The sequence below is a fragment of the Puntigrus tetrazona genome, chromosome 4, assembly GCF_018831695.1.
Source record: "Puntigrus tetrazona isolate hp1 chromosome 4, ASM1883169v1, whole genome shotgun sequence".
Classification (NCBI taxonomy): Eukaryota; Metazoa; Chordata; class Actinopteri; order Cypriniformes; family Cyprinidae; genus Puntigrus; species Puntigrus tetrazona.
This window is the reverse complement of record NC_056702.1, coordinates 15189397-15214151: the sequence shown is the minus strand read 5'-3', so window position 1 is coordinate 15214151 and position 24755 is coordinate 15189397. Positions and strand designations below refer to the sequence as shown.

General features: G+C 38.1%; 1 protein-coding gene across 3 annotated transcripts in view; it reads right to left on the bottom strand.

Annotated features, from left to right (window-relative positions):
- Positions 1-1447: 1447 nt before the first annotated feature.
- LOC122343376 (protein phosphatase 1H-like) overlaps positions 1448-24755 on the bottom strand; it is a 54950-nt gene continuing 31642 nt past the window's right edge. Inside the window, exons 3-11 of one of the 3 annotated variants that reach the window (XM_043237801.1) lie at positions 23904-24272; positions 23084-23196; positions 22441-22525; positions 20702-20820; positions 15091-15154; positions 5714-5764; positions 5521-5628; positions 4924-5075; positions 1448-4474 (exon numbers count right to left, since the gene is read on the bottom strand). In XM_043237801.1, the coding sequence (XP_043093736.1) occupies positions 4327-4474; positions 4924-5075; positions 5521-5628; positions 5714-5764; positions 15091-15154; positions 20702-20820; positions 22441-22525; positions 23084-23196; positions 23904-24272 (1209 nt within the window). In that variant the 3' untranslated portion in view covers positions 1448-4326. Of the gene's footprint in view, positions 4475-4923; positions 5076-5520; positions 5629-5713; positions 5765-15081; positions 15155-20701; positions 20821-22440; positions 22526-23083; positions 23197-23903; positions 24273-24755 lie in introns of all 3 variants that reach the window. The other 2 variants (XM_043237803.1, XM_043237804.1) reach the window with 2 other exon arrangements.

Below are 24755 nucleotides of genomic sequence, written 5' to 3'. Positions count from 1 at the left end.
CAAAAAATACAAAGTCACTTATCACAACACAAACTATAAATCTTCATATGGAAGCCAAATACCAAGGGACAGAACCTCAATAAAATAGTCTTTTTCATGAAATTCGTTTGATCCTTACTCACTTGATGTCTCATGTCTGAGTCTCACAAACAAACAAGCTTTTCAAAGAAAATACAAGGTGTGTGATACTTGAATAACTGAATACTTAAATAATCTTCACAGGTAGCTGCAAAAACTGAAGAGTGTGGTGAGAGTGGCATGATAAATCTGGAACAAGTTGAAAAAGAAAAATGCATGTGTCAGTATCTATGCATTTTGTCTAATGACAAAAAAAAAATAAAATACAAAAACAGAAAATCTCTCACTATTTCTGACTAAATCATGTTTGTAACTTTAATAGGAATACATCTATATTTACTTTACACAGTGAAGAGATTTTTTTTGACAAACTGAGTAATATTTTTGTGATATTTTGTGAAACTTTTATGAAATTTCAATAGTATCAAACATTTATATCAAAAGCCATATTTGAAGAAAACTACATTGTACAATAACATTCTTAAAGAGGCCTATAAACCGTAACTCAGCATATCTTGGACTGGTCCAGTATAGTCAAAGCAGGCTGTATAATAAGGGAGTACAACTGATTTGCATCCCATTGCAAATCAGTTGTACTCCCTTATTAAACAGTGCATGTACTGTTCCCGATATCTAGTTCTTAATTAAGTAACAAGGGCCCTTTGAGGTCACACAAGGAGTTCGGAATTTCAATTATGAGCTTATAGACAAATTGTGCAGCATGTCAGATGAAACACCTCCATCTCAAGAGATTTTGGAATTAGGTGGTACTGATTGTGCCAACAAAGGCAGTGGAGAGGACCATCTTGGATCAAATCCAATCTTCTTGTTCTGATCTTGGGAGCTCGGCCCACTGATGTAGCCAGGTTGCACACCAAGTTTGCGGATGTGTTCCTACGTGGCAATACAAATGTCATCCATGAACATATTGAGGCAGTCCAAGAGGTGATGCAGAGCCTGAACACTGAAGTTTAACACAAGTGCAGAATGATGTCTCCCATTTTACCCAACAGATATGGAGAGAGACACTCCTAATTCCTGCCAAGTGACTGTAAACCAATTACTTTTTTTGTATTTTGTGCCATTTACTTTTGAATTTATAAAAGTTCTTTATGAGTGCTGGTGCCCCTTCTGATTGTCTTTACTTTTTATAAGTCAAGACATAACAGTAGTGAGCATAAAAACTGCATTTTTAATACTTTAAAAAATATTAAAAATATTTTTGTGTCATGATATTTATCATGAATTTGGTTTTGACATGGGTCTTTAAAAGCATAGCTCACTCCAAAAAGGAAAATTCTGTTAGTAATTACTCACCCTAATATGGTTATAATCCTTGAGAACTTCAGAACACAAATTATGATATAAATGACGAAATCTGAGAGCCTTCTGACCCTACACAGACAGCAAGAGTGCTACCATGATAAAATCACAGAAAAATATAAAGGACAAATATAAATTTCAAGTATCTTATGAAATTGTTAGACTGATTTATTAGGAATTCTTATAATTCAAAAGTTTTATTTAGTACAATAAATTCTGTATTAAATCAATTTACAATTAATGCAATTCACTAATAAATTTTTTATCAGTAATATCAAGATAAGCAGAGCTAGCATTCAGCCTACCTCTCATTATTCCTTATTAGCATTTAAGACCCACAAATTATGTATCAGATGTAATTTCCTCTTGTGTTCTTCGAGTTTTAGATGTTGTAGGCCCAAACATTATCAGTATTATTAACAGCAGCCTCATAAATGTTATAGTTCTGTTTTGCCTAAAACATGCTATAATACAACCTCTTTTGAAAAAGACTAGACTGGATCAGTATTAAATAACTATGACCCTATTTCTAAGCTCCCTTTTAAATAAAAATATCAATTAATTATAATTAATATAATAATTTATCATCTGATTCTTAAAAATTTAGTTTAAGATAAATTTCAGTCTGGTTTTAGATCAAAATAAAGTACAGAGACTGCCCTTTAAAAGTCCACAATGACTTTTAGAATACTTCCTCTAGATTCAGGAAAGGGTGCCATGTTTATTCTTCCTGAACTAAAGGCAGCATTTTAATCATGATTAATCATGATGTCCTTTTAAATCAAATAAGTCAATGGGTGGGCATTCAGGAAAATGGTTTGCCTCTTACTTAAAATACAGCAGGTCTGTAGTTCAGTTGGGCAATTACTTGCTTCGTTTTGTGGGGTTCCTCAGGGATCAATTTTGGGGCCCATTTAATTTTCTTTATATATGCTTCCGCTTGGTTTTATTTGTCAGAATTACAATATATCATATCACTTTTATGCAGATGATGCATAACCTCATCTTCCACTGAATGCAGGTATAACGCCTGGCCACCAGAGGGAACCCTCACCCTAATACTAGCTCGACTCATCCGTTACCGCTTCATGGGTAACTTCCTGTTTTGAGAGCTATTTAAACTCTTCCACCTATGCTTTGTGAAGTATTGCTAGTCTTACTGCCTTACCGAGTGTTGTTTCCCATTGTTCTGATTGCTACCACAGGTATGACCTTGCCTGTTTGATTCTCCTTCGTCTCTTGGATTCTGTTTGCCTGTTGTGTTTGCCTACTGACATCGTATTCGGATCTTCCTCAAGTCTGTTTGCTGTTTGGACTGTCTTCCTGGTATCAACCCTGTACTGTTTTACTGTTTATGTCTATTGTCTTAGTCTTCATTAAAACTTCCAAACATGGATTCTACCACACCTTCTGCGTCCTCATTACACCAGGTAATTGTGATGAGTCAGGTATACTTGCTATTATGAGATTAGGTTATGGATGGCACAATTTTCTACAATTAATTGAGACAAAAACAGAATGCCTATTATGTCTCTATTATACTGTCATCTTTATGTTTACTGGTCCTACTGAAAATTTGCATAAGCATGTAATAAAACTGGGAGTGTTTTTTTTCCAGTTCAGAACTTAAATTTGATAAACTAGTAAACTCTGTGGTAAAGGCAGGATGTTTTCAGTTATAAAAAATATCACAAACATATAAACTTTCTTGGTTTTGTTTTTTTGATGCTGGTTAAACATGCTTTTATTATGTCAAGATTGGACTACTGTAATTTATTATTCTGTTAAATCATCTACAAATGTAATATTTGTAGATGATTTAACAGAATAATAAATTACAGTAAAACAGACAATCAGACTTGCCAATGGAAATTAGATGTTGTACACCCCTAGGTCATAAAACACTCCTGAGAAGGCACTTATTTGCCAGGGCATATACTTTGTGATAGTTGGTATATATCTGAGGATCTTGTGTTTATTGTCTATCTAATATTGTTTTGTTTTTTTTATCTTCCTGCTATTTTATTTTTCTTGTGTCTCCCCGAACTGCCTGCTGAAGATGGACGTGAGCTGAGTCCCATAGCCTCTCATGCTCACGGAACCAGTAATCTACCGCTGGGTCTTGATCTCCAGTCCAGGAAAACAGAGGGGGTTAGTAACCAAGGGGTTAGACCAGTGGTGCTTTGAGGGAATTTTGGGCATATTTGTCCTAGGGTAGAAACTGGCTCCAGCTATCCTTATGTTGATATCAACCAATTTCTTGGACTTGGGTGACGTGACACCAGTGTTCAGGCAGATTGGGTAAGTAGATAAGGATATGATCAATCTAGATGAGTACAAACCATCTCAAATTTGTGTCTCTGAAGACTTTATTCATGAAATTTCGAAAGATGGAAGGTAAGTTTGAAAGCCCATGCGGCATCACCCGATATTCATAGTGCCCAGCAGGGGTTATGAAGGCTGTCTTCCACTCGTGCCCTTTGTGGATCCGAATGAGGTTATATGCACAAGTCTAATTTACTGAAGACCCTGTATAGGCTGATGTAATACTTAATAAAGTAGTATTTGTTGGTTGAGTTATTATGGATGTAGAATGTTAAAATAGGGGTGTCCTGTAAAAATGTTGGGAACCTGCTACAGAGGACAGAAGGGTCAAACCAACATGAAAACACTATTACAGTGCAACCTTGGGTGGATATAGTAAAAACTGAAAAGAAAAATACAAATATTTTCAACTACAGTATGTCAGGTAAATTCATATCAATATTAGGCTACTGTCATTGTCTCAAATCTCCAAATCAAAGTGTTCCTTAAAATAGGCAAGAACATGGAAAAACACTTCTAAGTTGATGGTTGAGATCATTATACTGATCCAAAAAGTGAGGGGAGGAAGGATGTGTACACGTATAGTAACAGTACCCCACACTACAGCTGACGATTACCATACATCAGGGGAATTACATAAACAGAGATGTCATCCCCAGAGCCAAGTCGATCATTGCTGATTCGCCAGCCATGCTCCCTGAGAACCCCTCTGGCACGCATTACCAGGTCTTGGGCTGCCATTGTGTACCTATGAGAGAAAAAACAGGTAAAGTATATGCCCTGAGAACAATTGTTTTTAGGTAAGAATTTTTATGTAATTCTTAAATAAAATGTCTGTCAGTGATATCATTGTGTTATGCTATGCTATTGGCATTCCTTTAATCAGTAAACACTGAAGAGGACATGTATCATTTGATATTCTTGATGCTGCATTGCTGCACTGTATGTTGTGAAATGTTACAAAAATGTTATATTTAGACTGGTCAGCAGTCTATTTGTTTGAATTCCAATGTGATGCTTCAGTTTTAATGGTGAAAGAGTTCAAGGTAAGATACATGCTAGTTGTCTTATGTACAAATTGTAAATAACCAGTACCACAAACTACTCAACATCATGGGATTTTGATTTTGAATCACAAGGCCGTGTGATAATACTTTGCACAGCCCTTGCAACAGCTCTGTACATAAATGTAAAAACCTGTGAAGGTCATCAGGATCACAGTTGACCAGGAATGAGGTGACAGTCTCTGCTACTTCCTCATTGGAAAGTACATCCCACAGGCCATCAGTTCCCATCACTAAAACATCATCTGCTCCATGCTCATATTGTGTCAAGTTGTACACTTTCACCTGCAGAGGAAGTATAGCTCAATTCAGCAAAGTTTTAGGCTAGTGATTAAAAAACACAAAGTGAGAGATCCAGATAGTGAGTTTGGCATGCCAAATTTTTTTTTTAAATTGCACTCTTTATGTGATATATTGAATCTTATCTTGTTCTTTCTAATTGCATATTACTAGCCTGAATCCTTCAGTTAAAAACTAAGTTAGTTTAACCAGAATTCATCACTTTGCATATGTTTTATTTGGCTTTATTCTGTCATGCCGTCTCACATGTTCAGTAGTTGCAAAAGTAACATGTAGATTTGGCTTGCATGAACTTTTCAAAGGCAATATTTTCCAAAGACATAATTTGAACTGATTTTGCAAGTGACTTCATAGCATTACTCACCCCAGCTTATTTTTGCCCTAATTTTTTATTACTTTTTAATTTTTGTTAATTTTAAACCCTGCTCACCTCTGGAAAGCATGACAGAAATGGTTTAATATAGATGTTGGAGTCATGGACTTTGAGGTCATGGTCTCCTAAACCACGCGTCACTCCTATGGTGGCCATCACTCGTGCCTGTGAGTGAGAAATAATAATTTCAAACATCATAATCATAGCTTAGTAACCAACCACAAAACCACAAGAATAATAAAGTACATACCCTGAGTATAGACTGTAAAAGCAGTGTGATATACCTAATCCTGCCCCCCGTCTGTGAAATTATGGATTAAAATTTAACAAAAATATTTTAGCAAAATCAACAGCAACAAGTATTATTACAGTGCCCTGAGCCTTATACTTTAAAATAATGAGTTAATTTACCCATTTATGTTATCCTTTGCTTTGCCAGGGAAGGTTACCAACAGTCAATCTGTGTTAACAAGCATGATCAGCAAGCATTTATCAGATAAGTGTTTTGATTGTTTGGTTAACAAACTGGTTATCTTATCTGGTTATCTAGCTTTACCAATTTAGGCAGGGAAGGTTTACATCAGTTCCCTGTTTGTCCATCACTACGAGTTATGTCGTGGCGACAGACTGGGCTCTTGCTTGGAGCCCTGATTAGTTCTGATTATAAGAAAATGCCAATAAAATTTGTCTAGTGGTTAACTAATCCTGAGCCCCTCGCCGTTACGTGGGTATAGGTGTAAACACTCATTGAAATGTGCTTCAGAGCCGACAGTTTTATGACTACGAGCTTTGAAGTGCTATGCAAACAAAGTCGAGAAGCTGAAACAGAAGCTGTTCCAGGTGGTGTCGAAGGCACAATCAGCAGCATCCCTGAGTCAAACTACAGGAGTGAGGTGAGCCACCTGGCTGAGTGGTGCAGACACAACAATCTCATTCTGAACGTGGAAGACGAAGACGATTGTTGTTGACTTCAGGAGAGTGAACACCCAGCATGCTACTCCACACCATCAACAGTGTGGCTGTGAAGACAGTGAGCAGCACTAAGTTCCTGGGTGTTCACATCACAGCACTGGCCAGTAAAGCACAGCAGCATCTCTACTTCCACTGCAAAATGAGAAGAGCCAGAGCCCAGCACCCATCATGTGCACCTTCTACAGAGGCACCATCAAGAGCATCCTAACCAGCTGCATCAAGCCTGCAACAAGTCCTGCCGAAAGGCCCTCCAACGCATAGTGAAAGCAGCTGAGAAGAACATTGGCATCTCTCTCCCATCCCTCCAGGACATTTATAACACCTGTCTCACCCGCAAAGCCCTTTGCATTGCAGGTGATTCTACCCACCCGACACACAGCTTCTTCAGTCTACTGCCATCAGGGAGAAGACTGTGGACCAGTAGATTAAAGGACAGCTTCATACATCAGGCTGTCAGGAAGCTGAACTCTCTTCCATCCCTGCCCCTTCTCCCCCTCCTCTCCTTGCCCCCATGCACCACTGACCACTGAACCTCATACTCTCACATCCCAGGACCAAGTAAAAACATCGGACTTATCTCTGAGTATATTTTACATCGATAAGCTGTTTGCTGGTTTGCACTCCAATCTGCCAAGTGCCTTTATTTATTTATACTATCCATATCTGTATATAATTGTATAGTTGTTCTTATATATATATATATATATATATATATATATATATATATATATATATATATATATATTTTTTTTTTTTTTCATTTATCTGTAATATGTATATTTTTATTGTTCATCTAGGGTCTGAGAGTAACACAATTTGAATTCTCTGAATGTCCACACGGACAATACTGCGGCTGTGTCATATGTCAACCACCAGGGGCCTTACGATCACACCGCATGTCACAGCTCACCCACCATCTCCTACTCGGAGTTCAGATCATTGCACACTGCAGTTTTCCCAGAGAATGGTGACTCCACCCCAAGGCGATCCAGATGATTTGGAGTCAATTTGGAGAAACGTGATTTTCTACAGGTTGTGGTGAACACTATTACCCTAGCTAAAGCTAGTCAATCAATCAATCAATCAATCATTTTTATTTATATAGCGCTTTTAACAACACAGGTTGCATCAAAGCACTGTACAGTATAATGACAGGGATATATAGTGACGAGAGTGACCAATTTCTTATTAAATGCAGAGACGGTCTCTGTAGTCAATTCAACGATAGTCACTAGAAGTTAAGTGTCCCCAACCAAGCAAGCCAGAGGCGACAGCGGCAAGGAAACAAAACCCCATGCATATAGAATGGAGAAAAAAAAACCTTGGGAGAAACCAGACTCAGTTGGGGTCAGTTCTCCTCTGACCGGACGCCCAGCACTTAACCTCCAGTTCAATTTTAAACGCAGCTGTGTCAGGTAGTGTAAATGACTTAGTGTGTGCGTGTGTGTGTGTGTGTGTGTGTGTGTGCATCAGGATCTGGTGATCTGTCGACGGGCGCATCTAGGTTTTCTGGTCTCTGATGAACATAATCTCTGGGTGCTGATCCACCATCTAGTCTGGATACAAACTGTGAAAACAGATTGAGAAAGAAACAGGACTAATATTAGCGTAGATGCTATTTCTTTTACGATGTCACAAGTACATCGTATTTTTAGAGTAGTGTTCCCGGTTCCAGCAAATCTAAGTAATGCAGCCTAAAAATCCTTTAACGGATTTGAATAATAAAAGGTGTGTTGGTGTGTTATGTGTAGGCTAAGTTAAAAAGATGTGTCTTTAATCTAGATTTAAACTGGCAGAGTGTGTCTGCTTCCCGAACAGAGTTAGGGAGATTGTTCCAGAGTTTAGGTGCTAGATAGGAAAATGATCTGCCGCCCGCAGTTGATTTTGATATTCTAGGTATTATCAAATGGCCAGAGTTTTGAGAACGCAGCGGACGTGCAGGACTATAATGTGATAAGAGCTCGCTCAAGTATTGAGGAGCTAAACCATTCAGGGCTTTATAGGTAATTAATAGGATTTTAAAATCTATTCGATGTTTGATAGGGAGCCAGTGCAGTGTTGACAGAACCGGGCTAATGTGATCATACTTCCTAGTTCTAGTAAGGACTCTGGCTGCTGCGTTTTGGACTAGCTGAAGTTTGTTTATTAAGCGTGCAGAACAACCACCCAATAAAGCATTGCAATAATCTAACCTTGAGGTCATAAACGCATGAATTAATATTTCTGCATTAGAGGTTGAAAGCATAGGTCGTAATTTAGATATATTTTTAAGATGGAAAAACGCAGTTTTACAGATGCTAGAAACATGATTTTCAAAGGAAAGATTGCGGTCAAACAGCACACCTAGGTTCCTAACTGACAATGAAGAATTAACAGAGCAGCCATCAAGTGATAGGCTGTGTTCTAGATTATTATATGTGGGGTTTTTAGGTCCAATTATTAGCACCTCTGTTTTTTCAGAATTTAACATTAAGAAGTTACTCATCATCCAGCTTTTTATATCGACTATGCATTCTGTTAGATTCTCAATTTGGTGTGTATCACCAGGCTGCGCTGAAATATAGAGCTGAGTATCATCAGCATAGCAGTGAAAGCTAACACCATGACTAATGGTAATTGAACAAAACTTGGTTTACAAACTTGTATTTTCTGTCTTACTAATAATGTGGGCCATAACAAAACCTTGACCAAAAGGGATTCAAACAGCCAGCAGTAAGATCCTGATTTAAAGTCTTCATGCAGACAAGAGAACAAACAATGGCAATGCTGGAAAGGAGGAGAAAGATATAAATGTATGTGGAGCAAGATAAAGGGCTCAGAGTAGGGTTTGACACTGTACCATCAGTAGCTGGGTTGTTCTCAGCCCGAGATGTAGTGAGACAAAAAAGAGACCAAAGACTGAGGTAAACAACAACCCTGTTTTTGGTCATCTCTCCCTGTTATTTTATGCAGGGTAACCGTTCAGCAGTGGACTATGCCATAGAATTTTGAATTCTCGCTGCACAAAGTGGATGGAATGGTGTGGCCCTAAAAGCTACGTTTCGTAACAGTCTGTAACCAGATCTACAAACTGAGGTAGCATGTAAGGGTGAGGATTTGTCCTATTCAGATTTCGTCACCTTAACCATTAAGATCAACAATCTGATGCGACACCCTAGACGCAAAAAACATCACCACGAATCCATTTCCACTTTCCAGTCAGCTGCCTCACCAGAACCCACCTCTGAGGAACCCATGCAATTCAATAACTCCCGACTATAAAAGAGAGAGAGAGAGAGAGAGAGAGAGAGAGAGAGAGAGAGGAGCCGCATTCATAAATTGTGATATTACTGTGGTGAAGCAGGTCATCACAGCATGGGTGTGTCTGCCTTCTGCCATGCTCACTGTTTCCCTTATAAACCTGCACCCTGTATGACTACCAGTATTGAGAGTCCGGCCATTCAACAGCCAGATAACATCCCCTTATGCTACCAGGACCTCCTAGATGTGTTCTGTAAAGTTAAAGCAACGCAGTTACCCCCTAATCAGACATGGGACTGTGCAATAGACCTCCTGCCCAATGTCATGCCTCCATGGAGCAAGGTGTATCCTCTTTCCAGAGTTGAAAGTCAGGCAATGGAGGAGTATATAGAAGAGGCCCTGCAGTCCGGTTTTATTCTATATTTCATGCTTCAAAAGGGTTAAGAAAATCACTCTGGGTTTAAAAGGGTGATAGCCACCACATTTTGGAAGACGTGAAATAACATGTGCGTATTCGTAATAATAGATCCCTCAAATGACTCAAGGGGGTGAATAAAGTCTTCCTGTAGTGATTCTATGCATTTTTGTACAATAAATATCCATATTTCTTGATGAGCACTTAATGAGCACTTTTCTGGAGCACACATCTGAAACATCTCCAGTTTGATGTGATTGTACAGACATTTTGCAATTGAATAAATACTCTTCTTGTCAAGACAAAACTGACAAATATAACAGTTATTAGTGGGTTGGCCAACTATGCCAGCAGTAAATAATTTTAACAGATTTAAATTACAACATTAATTGCCTACATTAACAAGCTAATAAATGAAACCATTAGTTATATTCTAATCACCTTTCCCTGTTCCTGTTACCCAAATACACCCCCATCATCTGAAACCCACTGTGAGGGCTGTTAAAGTTTGGCTGGAAGAATCAGACTACAGCAGTTTCAAAACACAGACTGGAATGGGTATGCCTTTCGAGCCACACTGGACTTCGACACAGATATAAATACCTAACGCAGCTCTGTTGTGCATCATATCAACAGATACGATGACAAGAAATTAAATTGTACCCCAATCAGAAACCCTGGATGAAACAAGGAAGTCCAGCTCCTGCTGAAGTCATGCGACGCTGCTTTCAAATCTAGTGCTTTCAAAACTATAACTTATCCAGTTTCAGTCTGAAGAGGGGAATTCAGTCTGCTAAATACTATTACAAACTGCGCAGTGAGAATAGATTTAAAAACAACGACTCTTGGCACATGTTGACTGGCATCCATGACCTCACAGTCTATAAACCAGCAAATAGCACACCCCAAACCAGCAATGCCACACTCCCGGATGAACTGAACAACTTTTATGCTCGCTTCAATCATGGAAACACAGGTCCACACATCAAAGCTGTGTTCCCTTCCTGATAACCTGCTGCTCACACTTTCCACTAGTGACGTGTGCTCAACCTTGTGAAAGGTGAATATACATAAAGTTATTGATACTTATTGGTAAGTGCTTAAGATCAGCTAGCTGAGGTCTTCACATTTAATTTTAAACCTTACCTTGGCACAAGCCATTGCTCCCAACGGCTTTAAAAATGCAACCAATTCACCTGTAACAAAACATGCAGTTGCAGTGGCCCTCAATGTCATCTGTCTTGTTGCTCTTATTCTCTTTGTTGCAACGTGTTTTAAAAAGTTTGTCCTCTCTCATCTAAAAACATGTTTGCCCTCAACATTGGACCCATATCAATTCACCTACAAATCCAACTACGGATGCAATGGCTCTCCACTCTACTCTGATGCACCTGGATATAGGCATATGTCAGGATGCTATTCCTTGATTTCAATTATGCCTTAAATTCTCTGATGCCATCAAAGCTGATCTTTAATCTCTGTGATCTTGGATCTCTGTGACCTCCCTCTGTAACTGGACCCTGGTCTTTCTTACAAACAGATCACAGTCTGTTAGAATCTCTAATCAGACCTCCACCATCCTCACCTTAAACACTGGGGTACTACAGGGCTGTATGCTGAGTCCAGTCCTCTACTTTCTTTTCACCCATGACTGCATACCTGTGCATGGCTCATTATCAAGTTTGCAGATGACACCACAGTGATTGTCCGCATCTAGCAATGTGGTCTGCCAACAACAACCTTGTTCTTAACACCCAGACGACCAAATAACTTATTGTAGACCACCAGTGAATTGAAAAAGACCACAGCACCATTTACATTGATGTGGCTAAAGTGGAGCACATGGCTAGCTTTAAGTGACTTGGTGTCCATCTCTCTGAGGATCTTTCCTGGACTCTTAATACCTCTACTCTGATCAAAAAGGTGCAATGACACCTTTACTTCCTCAGTAAACTAAGGGAAGCTCACGTGTCCCCCTACATCCTACTTGACTTGACTTTTACTGTTGCCCTGAATCTGCATTACAGTGTGGTTTTAGACCAGAAAGCCCTCCAGCGCCCAATACATCACTGGTTTTGTGTTACCCTTAACAAATGCTGCCTAAGAACAGGGAGAAGTATCATCAAAGACTCCTTTACCCCAACCACAGATTGCAAGTATTGTACATTTAACGTAACAAAACAGAGGTTTAATATAAGCAGTAGACCCCATTATAGATTTTACTCAGGTGGCTGACTTTTTTCATAGCTTCATTCTCTGGTTTTCCTACCAGGAAAATATCCTTTCTTAGAGTTGATACAAACTTACACCGAACAGATTAGTTAATAGTTTAGAAATTTAATCCTGCTACATTACTACTGGAAGCTGATATAAATCATTAAAAATTTATCAAAAATAATTGTAATTATTTATATATATTTCCCTTTTGAGCTAACTTGCTACACTGTCAAGATTCAGACTGCCTGGCACATGACTCACTCTTACCTTGAGTAGTTGGCTAATACGAGATAAAATAGGAGATGCAGGCTATCACCGTTATGGTGTCTGACTGGACAAGGATGTGGTACCTCTTAAAGGCTGAAAGGAAGGTTTCTAGGCCCAGGAAAACTGTAATCATCTTGGGACAGTTGATATGGAGATGTTGCTCTGGGGCTGAACTATGAATTGGCCTACAATAGAGTCCCCACTTTGAGGGTTGTCCATGTTTTAGTGAGTTCTTTGTGAACTGCAGACAAGAATTATTTACAGCTCCCTTCAGATACCACTTGTTGAGAAGGCCATGGGTAGGGTAAATTTACCACATTTAAACATGCAGATCAGCTTGCAATCTCCTCCTCCTCTCCTTCACAGAATGAAATTAAGCCACTTGCAGCCGACAAGGGGAACTAATCTTCCTGTGTGCACTGCCCAGACAGGTGACACAGCCCACACTAAATTATACTTGACACAAAGATGTTTTAGGATATTCTAAGCATTTGTTTTGTGTAATGCACACAAGTCAGTATCTCCAAAAGCTTTTAACAAACCTTATGATTACAACCATTCCTTTTTTGTAGTTAGCATCATTAATTTACTTATTAGTGATCTAGAAGAAAAACACACTTTTATATATCAGATTGTGTGTGTGTTTTAAATACAGCTTTGTAAAGTAGTTTTCCTGTCATTCACTATGAGACTATGTTCACTATGTTGTGAGACTGGGGTCTTGCATGGAGCACTTATTAGCTCTAAACGTATTAGCTCAAATGAAATTTGGCAAGTGCTTAACTAATCCTGAGCCCCTCCCCCTCAAGCAGGCATAAACAGGCTACTAGTGTAAGCACTCATCAGGTTTTGCTTTGTAGCCGACAGTCATTGACTATAAGCTTGAAGTGCTACACAAACAAAGAGGAGAAGCTGAAACAGAAGCTGTTATGGGTGGCGTCGAAGACACAATCAGCGGAATTCCTGCATTCCAGCGATTGCCCTGCGTGTTTCACCTAAGAGAGTAATTTCTGTGCATGGTCGTTTCGCGGCTTTTTAATCTCGATGATTGTCTCATTCTGGCTCAGTCACAGGAAAAGTTGTGCAAACACAGGGACTTGGTGCTTCTGCACCTTGTGTATTTAAGTCCTGTGTGTTTGTATTCCGTTTGTCCGAACGTTGAGGTTATATACGTGGTTTATGTCATGCCTGCCTGCCTGTATCTATTATTATTTTTGCCCGTTATTGGATTAAATCCGTTTAAGTTTATGTTACTTGCCATGTGCTCCTTTCTCGCGAAACCACAAATGTGACAGTACGTTCGGACCCCATAAAAGTAAAGCGGAGTATTTCCCCTTTTGTTTTTTGTTTTGTCATGGATTCCCCTTATGACGACCCAAACTTCCTCATCCTCCTGCTGGAGCAGGAGGATCGCTCTCTCGAGGGCTATACGAAGGACTTCCTCGCCCTCGCGAACGACTCGCACTACCCGGTCAGCTTCCTCTGCTCAATCCATTCCGCGGACTAAACACCTCCACACGAGCGACGCTGTCCGGGGACGGCCCTCGAGAGAGCCTCGCCAGCCCATGGACAACGACACCAGCCCCACTCAGGATCCAGAGCCCAGCCCATCATCTCCCCGCGTCGCGGAGCCCAAGCCTGTGCCCACCGATGGCGCAGTCACGGAGTCTGGCATGACCACGGAACCATCGCCGTGGAGAGCCACCGGACCCGAGCCGACTGCGACAGACCAGGTGCGTGAGCTGGCAACAGAGCTCGCCACAGTGGAGACAGCCGACTGCAACGAGAGTGTGGAGTGGAGTGGAGCCCACTGCACATCGGATGAGGATGAGCTGATTATTCACCTGGGGCTGCTGGATCTACAAGAGGAGCTGGAGAATGTTGACCTGGACTTAGACTGGGCACCTCCCCTCTATCCAGAGTTCCTCTTCCCATTCAGCTATCCCGTTAGCATGCTGGTACCCGCGCCTCGTGCACTCCGTCCAGTGCCCGTGCCACGTGCGCTCCGTCCAGTGCCCGCGCCACGTGCGCTCCGTCCAGTGCCCGCGCCACGTGCGCTCCGTCCAGTGCCCGCGCCACGTGCGCTCCGTCCAGTGCCCGTGCCACGTGCGCTCTGTCCAGTGCCCGTGCCACGTGCGCTCCGTCCAGTGCCCGCGCCTTGTGCGCTCCCTCCAGTGCCCACGTTTGTCCGAACGTCGAGGTTATATACGTGGTTTATGTCCTGCCTGCCTGCCTGTATCTATTATTAATTTTGCCCGTTATTGGATTAAATCCGTTTAAGTTTATGTTAAGTTAAGTTTATGTGCTCCTTTCTTGCGAAACCACGAACGTGACAATCTAATTCTTTTCTTGTTTTTCATCTATTAAATGAATCTTACTTTTCTTTCCAGTTAATTTCTTTTTTGCCTTGACACTTCTGTTCTAGTGACATGTCTTGTGTCTATGCCTGACCAGAGCTGTCCTTTGATTTGTTCTTTTTGCTTTAATTTGTCCTCTGATTTTCTCACCAGTGTTACCTTTTTTCCTTCTCCATATATCAAAGGAAATCTGAGGTCCTCATCCTCAATGGTTTTATAAGCCCTGTTAAGACAAATAAGGAGAAAACATAGTGGGACTTCAGGTATTAAAACACAAGTGTGAAGCAAAAACAAAGACAGAAAGAAAGATTTAAAACTTTTTTTTTTAAATAAAAAAATCCATTAAACAGATACAACAGGACAATCACAAAAATCAATAGTTCTACAAAGTCAATAGTTCTTTTTAACAACTGTGTGTAAACTTGATCAATTATTCACAATGTACATTTTTGCGATACTATACTTTTTCAATGCACAAAAAATTTGATATTTAATAAACTTTTGCTATTGCACTGAAGAACTACTGAAGCAGAATACTTTTAATTAGTGCATACATTTAAAAACAATTTTATTTAGCACAAAAAATATGAATGTACTAGAAATGCATTTGCTTGTATTTAAGTATTGTATTATATTAATATTATATTATATTATATTAATTATATTATATTAAGTATTGTAATATTATAGCGGTGGGCCATGCATTTCCCACTTAGGCCTTCAGTGGCGTCCTACATGAACTATTCAATCACTTCTTAACCATTATAATAATGACATGGTAATAGAAACCATAAATATTACACAGAAATGCACTGCAATCACACACAGGTATGTCATGTAACCTTTGTGAGAAGTTGCTGCTGCTGTGCAAGGTGCATCAAGCATTCACCTGACAAACAGACACAAATACAGTCGACCAGATGTGCTTACAGACATTTATTAATTCTAACGTATTTATTCATATATAGATAAAATATATATAGAAACTATATTCATATATAGATAACATTAGTATAAGACATATAAGGCGACTACATGTGTTTTCAACTCTTCTAACTAACTGCTTTCTGTCTGCCACTGCAGGAGGAAAATACTAATTAGGGCAGCTTTACCAGGAAAACGAGCAAGTGACATTAAAATAATCTATACAAGGCGGTGAAGACAAGTGTAACTTTTCGAGCGGCACCAGAAGAGTACACATAATGGAAGTGTACTTGTTTTTTTTACCTGGGTTTAAATTTAACCTACCATAGTGATTTCTTTCACAGAGGTGCAGAGTAATGGTTGTGTGGTTGTTTTTTCTGGTTATTCAGTATTTTAGTAGATTTACAGAAGGCAAATATTATTCAGAATGCACTGAACAGAATATACTGTATGAAACTTGAAAAACACAAGGGGCGAGGAGCAGGCACTGGAGGGCGCTCTTGAGGAACAGGTACTATAATAAACTGATTAGCACAAGACAGAAACTAGGTCACACATTAAAATAAACACAAAACAGTCCAGAGATGTGACACTAGCTTTGAATAGTACACTCTCTGAACATCCAATCAAAGGACAAGCAGGCTGGGCGGGGTTCTTCGCACACAGTGACAAACCCACTGAGAAACCTGATGAAAGTGCTCTAGTAATTACCGATTCAACTGTATGGAACCTAAAAATAGAGACACCAGCCACCATAGTCCAATGTTTACCCAGAGCGCCTGACAACTTGGCAAATTTAAAAGTGCTGGTTAATGCTTAACGTAAATTCAGTAAGATTGTTATTCACGTCGGCGCTAATGATGTTCGATTTCGCCGGAGATCACTAAAAATAACATTAAAGAGGTGTGTGAATTGTCGAAATCATACTCTAGATCTAATACTGTCACAAGGAATGGATGTTAAAATGGTTAAAATTTTGCAGCAAAGATCACTATGTAGTCATCAACCATCATTTCCACTACAAAAGAGTGCTTTCTAAGTAACCTCCCTTCCTTAGTGCATCCAATACAGCAAAAAAACTGGATGATGTAACAGAAACTATGCACTCTCTTTTTTATAGCACTTTAGATACAGTTGTTTCTTTACGCTTAAGAAAGATGAAAGAAAACAAACTGACTCCATGGTATAATGAGAACATTTGCATACCAAAGAGAGCAGCCTGGAAAATGGTGCGCAGGTGGAGAATAACTAAATTGCCTGAAGGTATCCTAAGTCAAGTCACTAAACTTCTGCCTAAGATGACGTCGAACGATAACATTGAATCCTAACTGTTAATGTTTGAAACAGCTGCAAGGGATGAAAGGCACCCAGATGACTGGGCTAGAGTGTTGGCACCTCTCCTTACTTGTGAAGCCCAGCGAGCCTTTTTATCTCTTGCCCGTGAGGCAGTGACTTCCACCAACTGAATGAGGTATCTGAGTTCGACGGCTACCCCATGCCTTGGGTGGATGAACTTTTGGATTGTCTGGGAAGGGCCTGGTACATTTCCACCCTGGAACCTCTCTCGCCAACCTAAAACAGCTTTCTCTTCTCCACTGGCAAAAACCTAAAATCGGCCGTGGTTAAGCCTCTCATTAAGAAACCACATCCTGACCCCAAAAACTTTCAGACCAATCTCTAATCTCCCTGTCAAAAATACTACAAAAGGTATCTTCATAACTATATTCATTATTAGGGAAAAATGGTATCTGCAAGGATTTTCAATCAGGATTCAGACCGGAGAATGCTCTCATTAGAGTTACAAATGACCCACTTTTATCATCTGATTGTGGTTGTATCTCTAACATCAGACCCTGAATGGTTTAGCTTCCTCAATACCTTATCACATTATAGACCTGCATGTTGGCCGCATTCTCAAAACTCTGACCATTTGATATTATCTACAATATCAAAATTGACTGCGGGCAGCAGATCCTTTTTCTATTTAGCAACCAACCCAAACACTGGAACAATCTCCCTAACACTGTTTGGGAATCAGACACACTGTCAGTTTAAATCTAGATATAAGAAACATCTTTTTAACCTAGCCTACACATAACACATTAATACGCTTTTATCAAATCCGTTAAGGGATTGCTATGCTGCATTAATTAGACCAGCTGAAACCGAGAACACTCCCTATAACACAAAATGTACTCGTTTATCATATGTAATTGTTTACATCTCATCATTATACATCACTATCATTGTATTCTCCTAATTTATACTATTCAGTGCTTTGATACAATCTGAGGCATGCAACTAAACTACCGATCGAATCTTAAGCTATGAAATCCACAAAATAATCTCACAAGCATGGTCCTGATTAGTTTAAAAACTTAATGTACACACATATATATGGTTAAATATATGGAGTACTCACAAAGGAGTCTGGAGTTTTGGAGTCTGTAGAGGGGGGTGTTACCTTGAAAAATTATGTTCAGACACCATGTGAAAGTACATTTTGGCAGGTGCTCTTTAAATCCTTTTGATCTTTGTTCCTCACAGAACGTATCCTCACATTCACAGAATGGCACAGAAACTGCCTTCACAAACACTGTAATAACTTCAGACCAACAAATGTGTAAAGTACAAATGTCTCCCTTTGCTGCATGCTTATCTAGGAATGTTACATGCTAACTCACACACCACAGCACAACACACTGGGAAACCCAGTAAACCAATATACAAAACCACCAAAAAAATGTAATTGGTGACACTGACACAACAACAATGCAATCCATGTTCACGGGATCATAGGTAGCATCTCATTCTTTTTCTGGGAGTTGATTCTACATGTGATGTGGAAGCTTAATTTTCCCCATCTAGAAATCTTTTAACTTTTTTCAAGACCGAGAAAGAGGCTGGGGTGCATGGAAGGTGCTGTCGATTCTGAGCCATCAGAGCTGTTCCAGTATGTTGTTTGCAGTTTGTTTCAGTACAAAAAGTGCTACACTTTGACAAAAGATATTTTTTTTGTTATACTTGTGATTTCATCAAATGTAGATATCAATCCAACCGAAAAAACATTTGAAAAGATATTTAATTTGTTCAAATAACAAATAGTGAAGCTCTACAGCCATCTAGTGGTAAAAATGAAATTTTTTCATTTTAAAACTGCATTTTCTAAAAGATGGGAAATTCATGTCAAATTATGTCAAATGTTTACTCCAAAAACTACACAAATGAAATAAACATTATACTAAAAGAATATTCTCTTTAAATCTTAACTTATAATTCATATTCAACATTGATACAGTTGAAGTATTCTGTCAGAACTTCTACAGCTTTGTCATAGTCATCACTGGCACCATTTTCTGGGATTGCTGCATAATTACAAAACCCTGTTGAAAATTTTACATTCATTGTTTGTCCTGAACAAACTGCTTGCTGTTCTTCAGAAAAATTCTTCAGCTCTGACAAATTCCTTGTTTTTCTTTCATAATTTTTGTGTATTTGAACCCTTTCCAACAATGACTGCATGGTTTTGAGAATCACCTTTTCACACTGAGAACAACTGAGGGACTAAGGTTCAAAAGAAAAGGTTTAAACTTAGACAAGGCAAGGGGATTCTAGACATGCAGGAGAGAGAGATTAAACTCTAACAATTGTACATAGAAGCACAATAATCTGGCAATGATGCAAAGAAACACACAAAGAGAAAGAGGGCAGCAAATCAGCAATAAACAGAAACAACTGCCTTTTCAATCAGCGCTGGCGCTGATCTGGATAATGAACAACTGAGACTAATATTGCCTATGGAAAAAGGGGCAATAACTTTAGGTGTGAATTTCTGTGATGGAGAGTAAAGGGGTAGGTTTCAAGTGAAAATCCACACTTTCTGGCCAAACACATATTTAGGGGTCTTTGAGCGATGATGATTTGCAGCCCAACAGCTTTACATTTATCATTTACCAAACCAAAACCAGAATACATTTGGCAATGTTATGAACAGATTACTTCCAAACATGATGGAAGTTGAACTATAATGCAGACATTCATTTGTTCATCACTAGTTGAGTTTATCTAAGATGTAGGGGCTAGAGGGTATGCAACTATCATACGTTTCAAAATGGTCAATCCACAGTAAACTGCACACAGCGTGCATAAAGTAGCTTTGATTTTTCTCAAGCCACTGTGACTTTCGTAAAAATGTGACCTGTGTGCTCACAGGTGATCTGACAGGATTATTGAATCACATGAGACCTTTTTACTGTTCAGGACAAACAAGGGACTCATGAACAACTAAAAAAACAAATCAAACAAAGAAACTCAGTCATGGATCATTCAGAACTTTTAAACAGAGTAATTTTTGTAAATTCAACTATTATTTTGTTTTTTGGACTGTTGTGTCTTTTATGTGAAGTTTATCATTTGGGTCAGTACTAAATAAAAAAAATATATGATCCCTCTGATTTTGGTCAAATTCTGTAATGAGTATGTGGTCTTTAGACATCAACTGTACCCATTTAAATATTTTGAGAGAGAGTAGAGAGAAAAAGTTGCTAATAACTTTGGTATTCATTAAAACTGCAAGGTAGCCAAAAATTTAATCAAGTATAGAACCTAATTATACTTACTCAAACACTTTATACCACTGAACAACAACTAAAAACATTCAATTTAAAAAAAATCCTGGAGGAGACCATGAATTTATTAGAAATAAATGTTGGATTCCACTATTGCCATTTAAAGGTTTTGAAATTAGTTTAATAACAACAAGTTTAGATTTAAAGAAGGCAATATTCCTTGCTACACAAACAAACACAATCGAGATATAATATGACAGCCAATGTTATATTCTCACCAGCCAGTCATGGCAAAGTTTCGGTACAACATCTTCTTGCCGACCTCCTTTCGTTGCACCCTTCTGGGGAACTCTAAGTGTGTGAACTCTCCACCTAACAGATGGGGGTGCATGAAACCCTAAAAACAAATACAGACAGAAATAATCATCAAAAACCTAAACAAAGACATGGCAAACTATAAGTACAACATTTTAGCATTTGAACCAATCAGATACAATTTTTCATTAGCTTAAGTAAGAATCACAGACCCTTCACCCAATATACAAACTGGATGCCAGTAAGTCTGTGATTGACCCGCAGGCCCCCGGTTACCATGGCAACAGGACACCTCCACCAAATGAGATAAAGTTTATGACTTAAATGTATGTAGAGAGAATCTCCCTTTCCACTAATTGTTTCTAAAACAGACACATACTGCAATAGGAAATTACTCCTTTCATTAAGTCCTCAACAATTTGTCCATGAATTTCCTATAATACATATCTTTCAGGTCAATGTGCATATTGTTATTGATCTTTTATACTGTTTTATGCACATGATAGATCACTAGTTAATACAGAAATTATCACATAGATTTAAGACATGACTTTTGGAAGTAAAAGATATAGTTGTTAAGATATAACTGTAAGTAGGAAGTGTGTTGTTTTCCTTAAATTTAGCATCTTATTTTTGCTTGATTTGCTTCAAACTTTATCAGAATACTGACAAAACAAAACTGCTGAGGGGATATTGATATCTAATATATTGAATAGTCAAAACTTGAATATTCTTTTTTGTTGATTTTGAGGCAGATTACATGCTCAGAATCTCATTAAACTTAACAGACACCAAACTTTATACAAATGTTGCTCTCATCAAGTCAAAAACCTAAATTTTTGGGAAAATAGCTCTAACCCTCTGTATGAGAGGGAGAGGGCGTGCCTTTAAAAAAATGAAGATAAATAAAGATAAATATAATAAAGATTAAAATTAAAATGTAATATTAAGTTAATAAGTTAATAAATGCCATATAATTACCAATTAAGTTATTTAATACAGTTAGTATTACTATAAAGAGTTTCCAAACGTTTATACATATTTTCTGTGTTTGTGTGTCACAGTCTTGATGATTTGGCTTAACCCTTTCATTGCTGTATACTTAAAACCGGACATCCAAATGGGTTACTGTTTGCATGATGCCACTAATGGCGAAGGCCTGCCATGGCTGCTTGCAGCTATATTTATTATTATTAAATAGCTTATTTATTAACTTATACCTGGTGTTCTAGTTTAACTTATTGAATCAATATAAGAATATCCATCATTTTAAAGTTAAAATGGAGGAATGAGTAAAACTATTCAACAGAAATTCAGGACCTGATTAAACATTGTAATTATACTATACAGAGATTTGTGAAATAGATTTCCATGACTTTTCAAAAACTCTCTGGGCCTGGAAATTACGGTTTTAAATTTCCATGTCTTTTCCAGTTTTTTTTATGACCTAAAAGCCTATTTTTAGGACATTTAAAAGGTCAAGAGCTTTAAAACATGTTTTTCTAATATCTTTGAAATATTAAAATAAACATGGCTTTAAAATATATTTGAAAATATTTATGAGGTATAAGACAATTTATAATCATAAAAAATATTAATAACAATAACGTTTTTATAATAAGATTATGTTAAAAAATGGTTACCTTAACATAATAGAGTAATAAATAAAAAATTTCAATGAGCAAAAAATATTGCAACTTACAAGGAACTGAAGTCTTTGTCTCTCTGATTCTGGGGTAAACTCTGTAGACATAGGAATTATTTCACCATTTCTAATTATAATGGCTCTGAGGAATAAAACACACACACACACACACACACACACACACACACACACACACACGCATATATGTACATATAAGAAATCTGTATACATGTGCATAAAGGTACTCATACAAGAGCTGTTTGGAACGTATCCAGCCATGTAATATGAAAAATACAGACATTTATCAAAGAAGATACAAAAGACACAGGACAATGGCACCTCAGTCTCCTTTCAGTGTAGACATCTTAGGACCTCACATGGTTCACGGTGTTTAAAACACTCAAAATCCTTTGCTGGAATCGGCAACAGCTGCCTTGTTATATTTTACGCAATCCCACTGTAGTTAATTTTATTTTTGTGAAAATCCATAAATTGCAGGGTGCCAAATCTGGGCTGTAGAGTGGCTAAGATACCTGGGGGATTTGATGTTTCATCAAAAAACTGCAAATGATATATAATGGGCCCATTGTCGTGGTGAAGCTGCCAAATAATTTTTTTGCACTGTATTACATCCCTTAATGTTGTACTTTTCACATTGCATCGGTGAATACTTTCCAGACAGTTCTTGAATATATGTTACCTGCTGTCTCCGGCATTAGCAACAAACAGCTTTCCCAGCAGGAAGAGCACTACAAGCACAGTGCAGCCACCAGAAATATTGTATATACCTTTGTCCGTCTCGATTTGGGCATCCTAAAATAAACACAAATGCATGGAGAGGAAATATAGAATTTTTTTTTCAAAACTATTGTAATCTGACATATGCACACATCAGCTGAATTGTATAGTAATGCATCAAAAATATACAATATGCATTTAAGAAATGTTATTTTGCAAAAGATTTTAACAAAATTTTTTAATTGTTTATAGCAAATGTAAACACATTGCTATAAACCTCATAGCAGTACAGCAGACCTGAATAATCACATCCTGAGATAAGCTCAACATTTACACACAGTACACTTTTTTTTCCACTTTTTTATGCAATACCACTGAATTTTTTGTTAGTTTTATTGCCATTTTTACTTCTGGCAAACTATTTATTATTTTACCTTTGATTGTGATACAGGACATGTTGCTTAAGACAATTAACTTGCCAACTCTTCAGTAAGAGAAAAAGGCTTTCAAGAACTTTAACATTTAAGTTTTAGGAAAACATTATTGTAATACAGTTTAAAATTGAAGCCCTAAAGTAAATCCAAACTTCAAAACAATATATATCAAAAATATTTATGTGATAACATTACAAATATTTACATTTTATACAGGTCTTTCATTCTTTATTTTCTAATATCACTAAACCTGGAAAAAAGTGAGTAACTCTTTTTCTGTTGAAAAGAGTAACTCAAACCAAACCACATACAGTACTTTTGTGAAAACTACACAGATTTGTACCTCACCATTTCCTTGAAGGCATTCTCCAAGGCACCAATGACAAGGCTTTCAGGTTGGATCTTCTTTTCCACAAAAAAACGTGTTGGAGGGGTGCAAGGAGAGCCAGGGGCACCAGTGGCACCACGTAGGGAGCCAGGCTGGTTGAAGGTCCTTTGTGTGCCAGGGGATGGATGGTAGTTGGATTCTTCACCCAATACAGTTGGGGGAAGAGACGCCAAGTTAGTCAGGACCTCCAGAACACCATGAAGCTGCTCCACAATGTGTTGGTGTAGCAGTCTGGAAGCCACCACTGCTGCTCCTGAGCCAGCGTGACCATCAAACAGAGCCCAGTAATGGAAGACCAGCCCTTCTGAGTCTTGTGGACAAATACAATCCTACATAATACAACACAGCAAACAGCACCTGCTTAGCAATTTCCAAGCAATTTGTGATTTATAGTTATTTTAGAACAGCTAAGGGACATTGTTAGACATGACGTTGATGGGGAGCCTAAAAACTTTTGCTATTCTAAAATCACTTTAAACCACAGTTTACATATTTTATTAAATGGTTACATCACACACTTCAATTATTCAATTTATTCTTTTTTTGTGTAGTTGCAGTTGTAGTTTTTGCATAATAATTAGACAATTTTATATTCTAATTACTTGTTTTATGTTTAGTACATTTTACACAAACCAATCTTAATAATGTTTTCATTATATACTCTGTACCTTAAAAAAATGTTCAAAAAGTTTTAAATTCATTGTCATTGTTATGTTGAAGATACCAAGCTATATTTCTATATTTCGTCTAGACCATATAAAAAATTCACCAAGTTAACACATCCAAGTTATGACATACTTAATACTGGATAC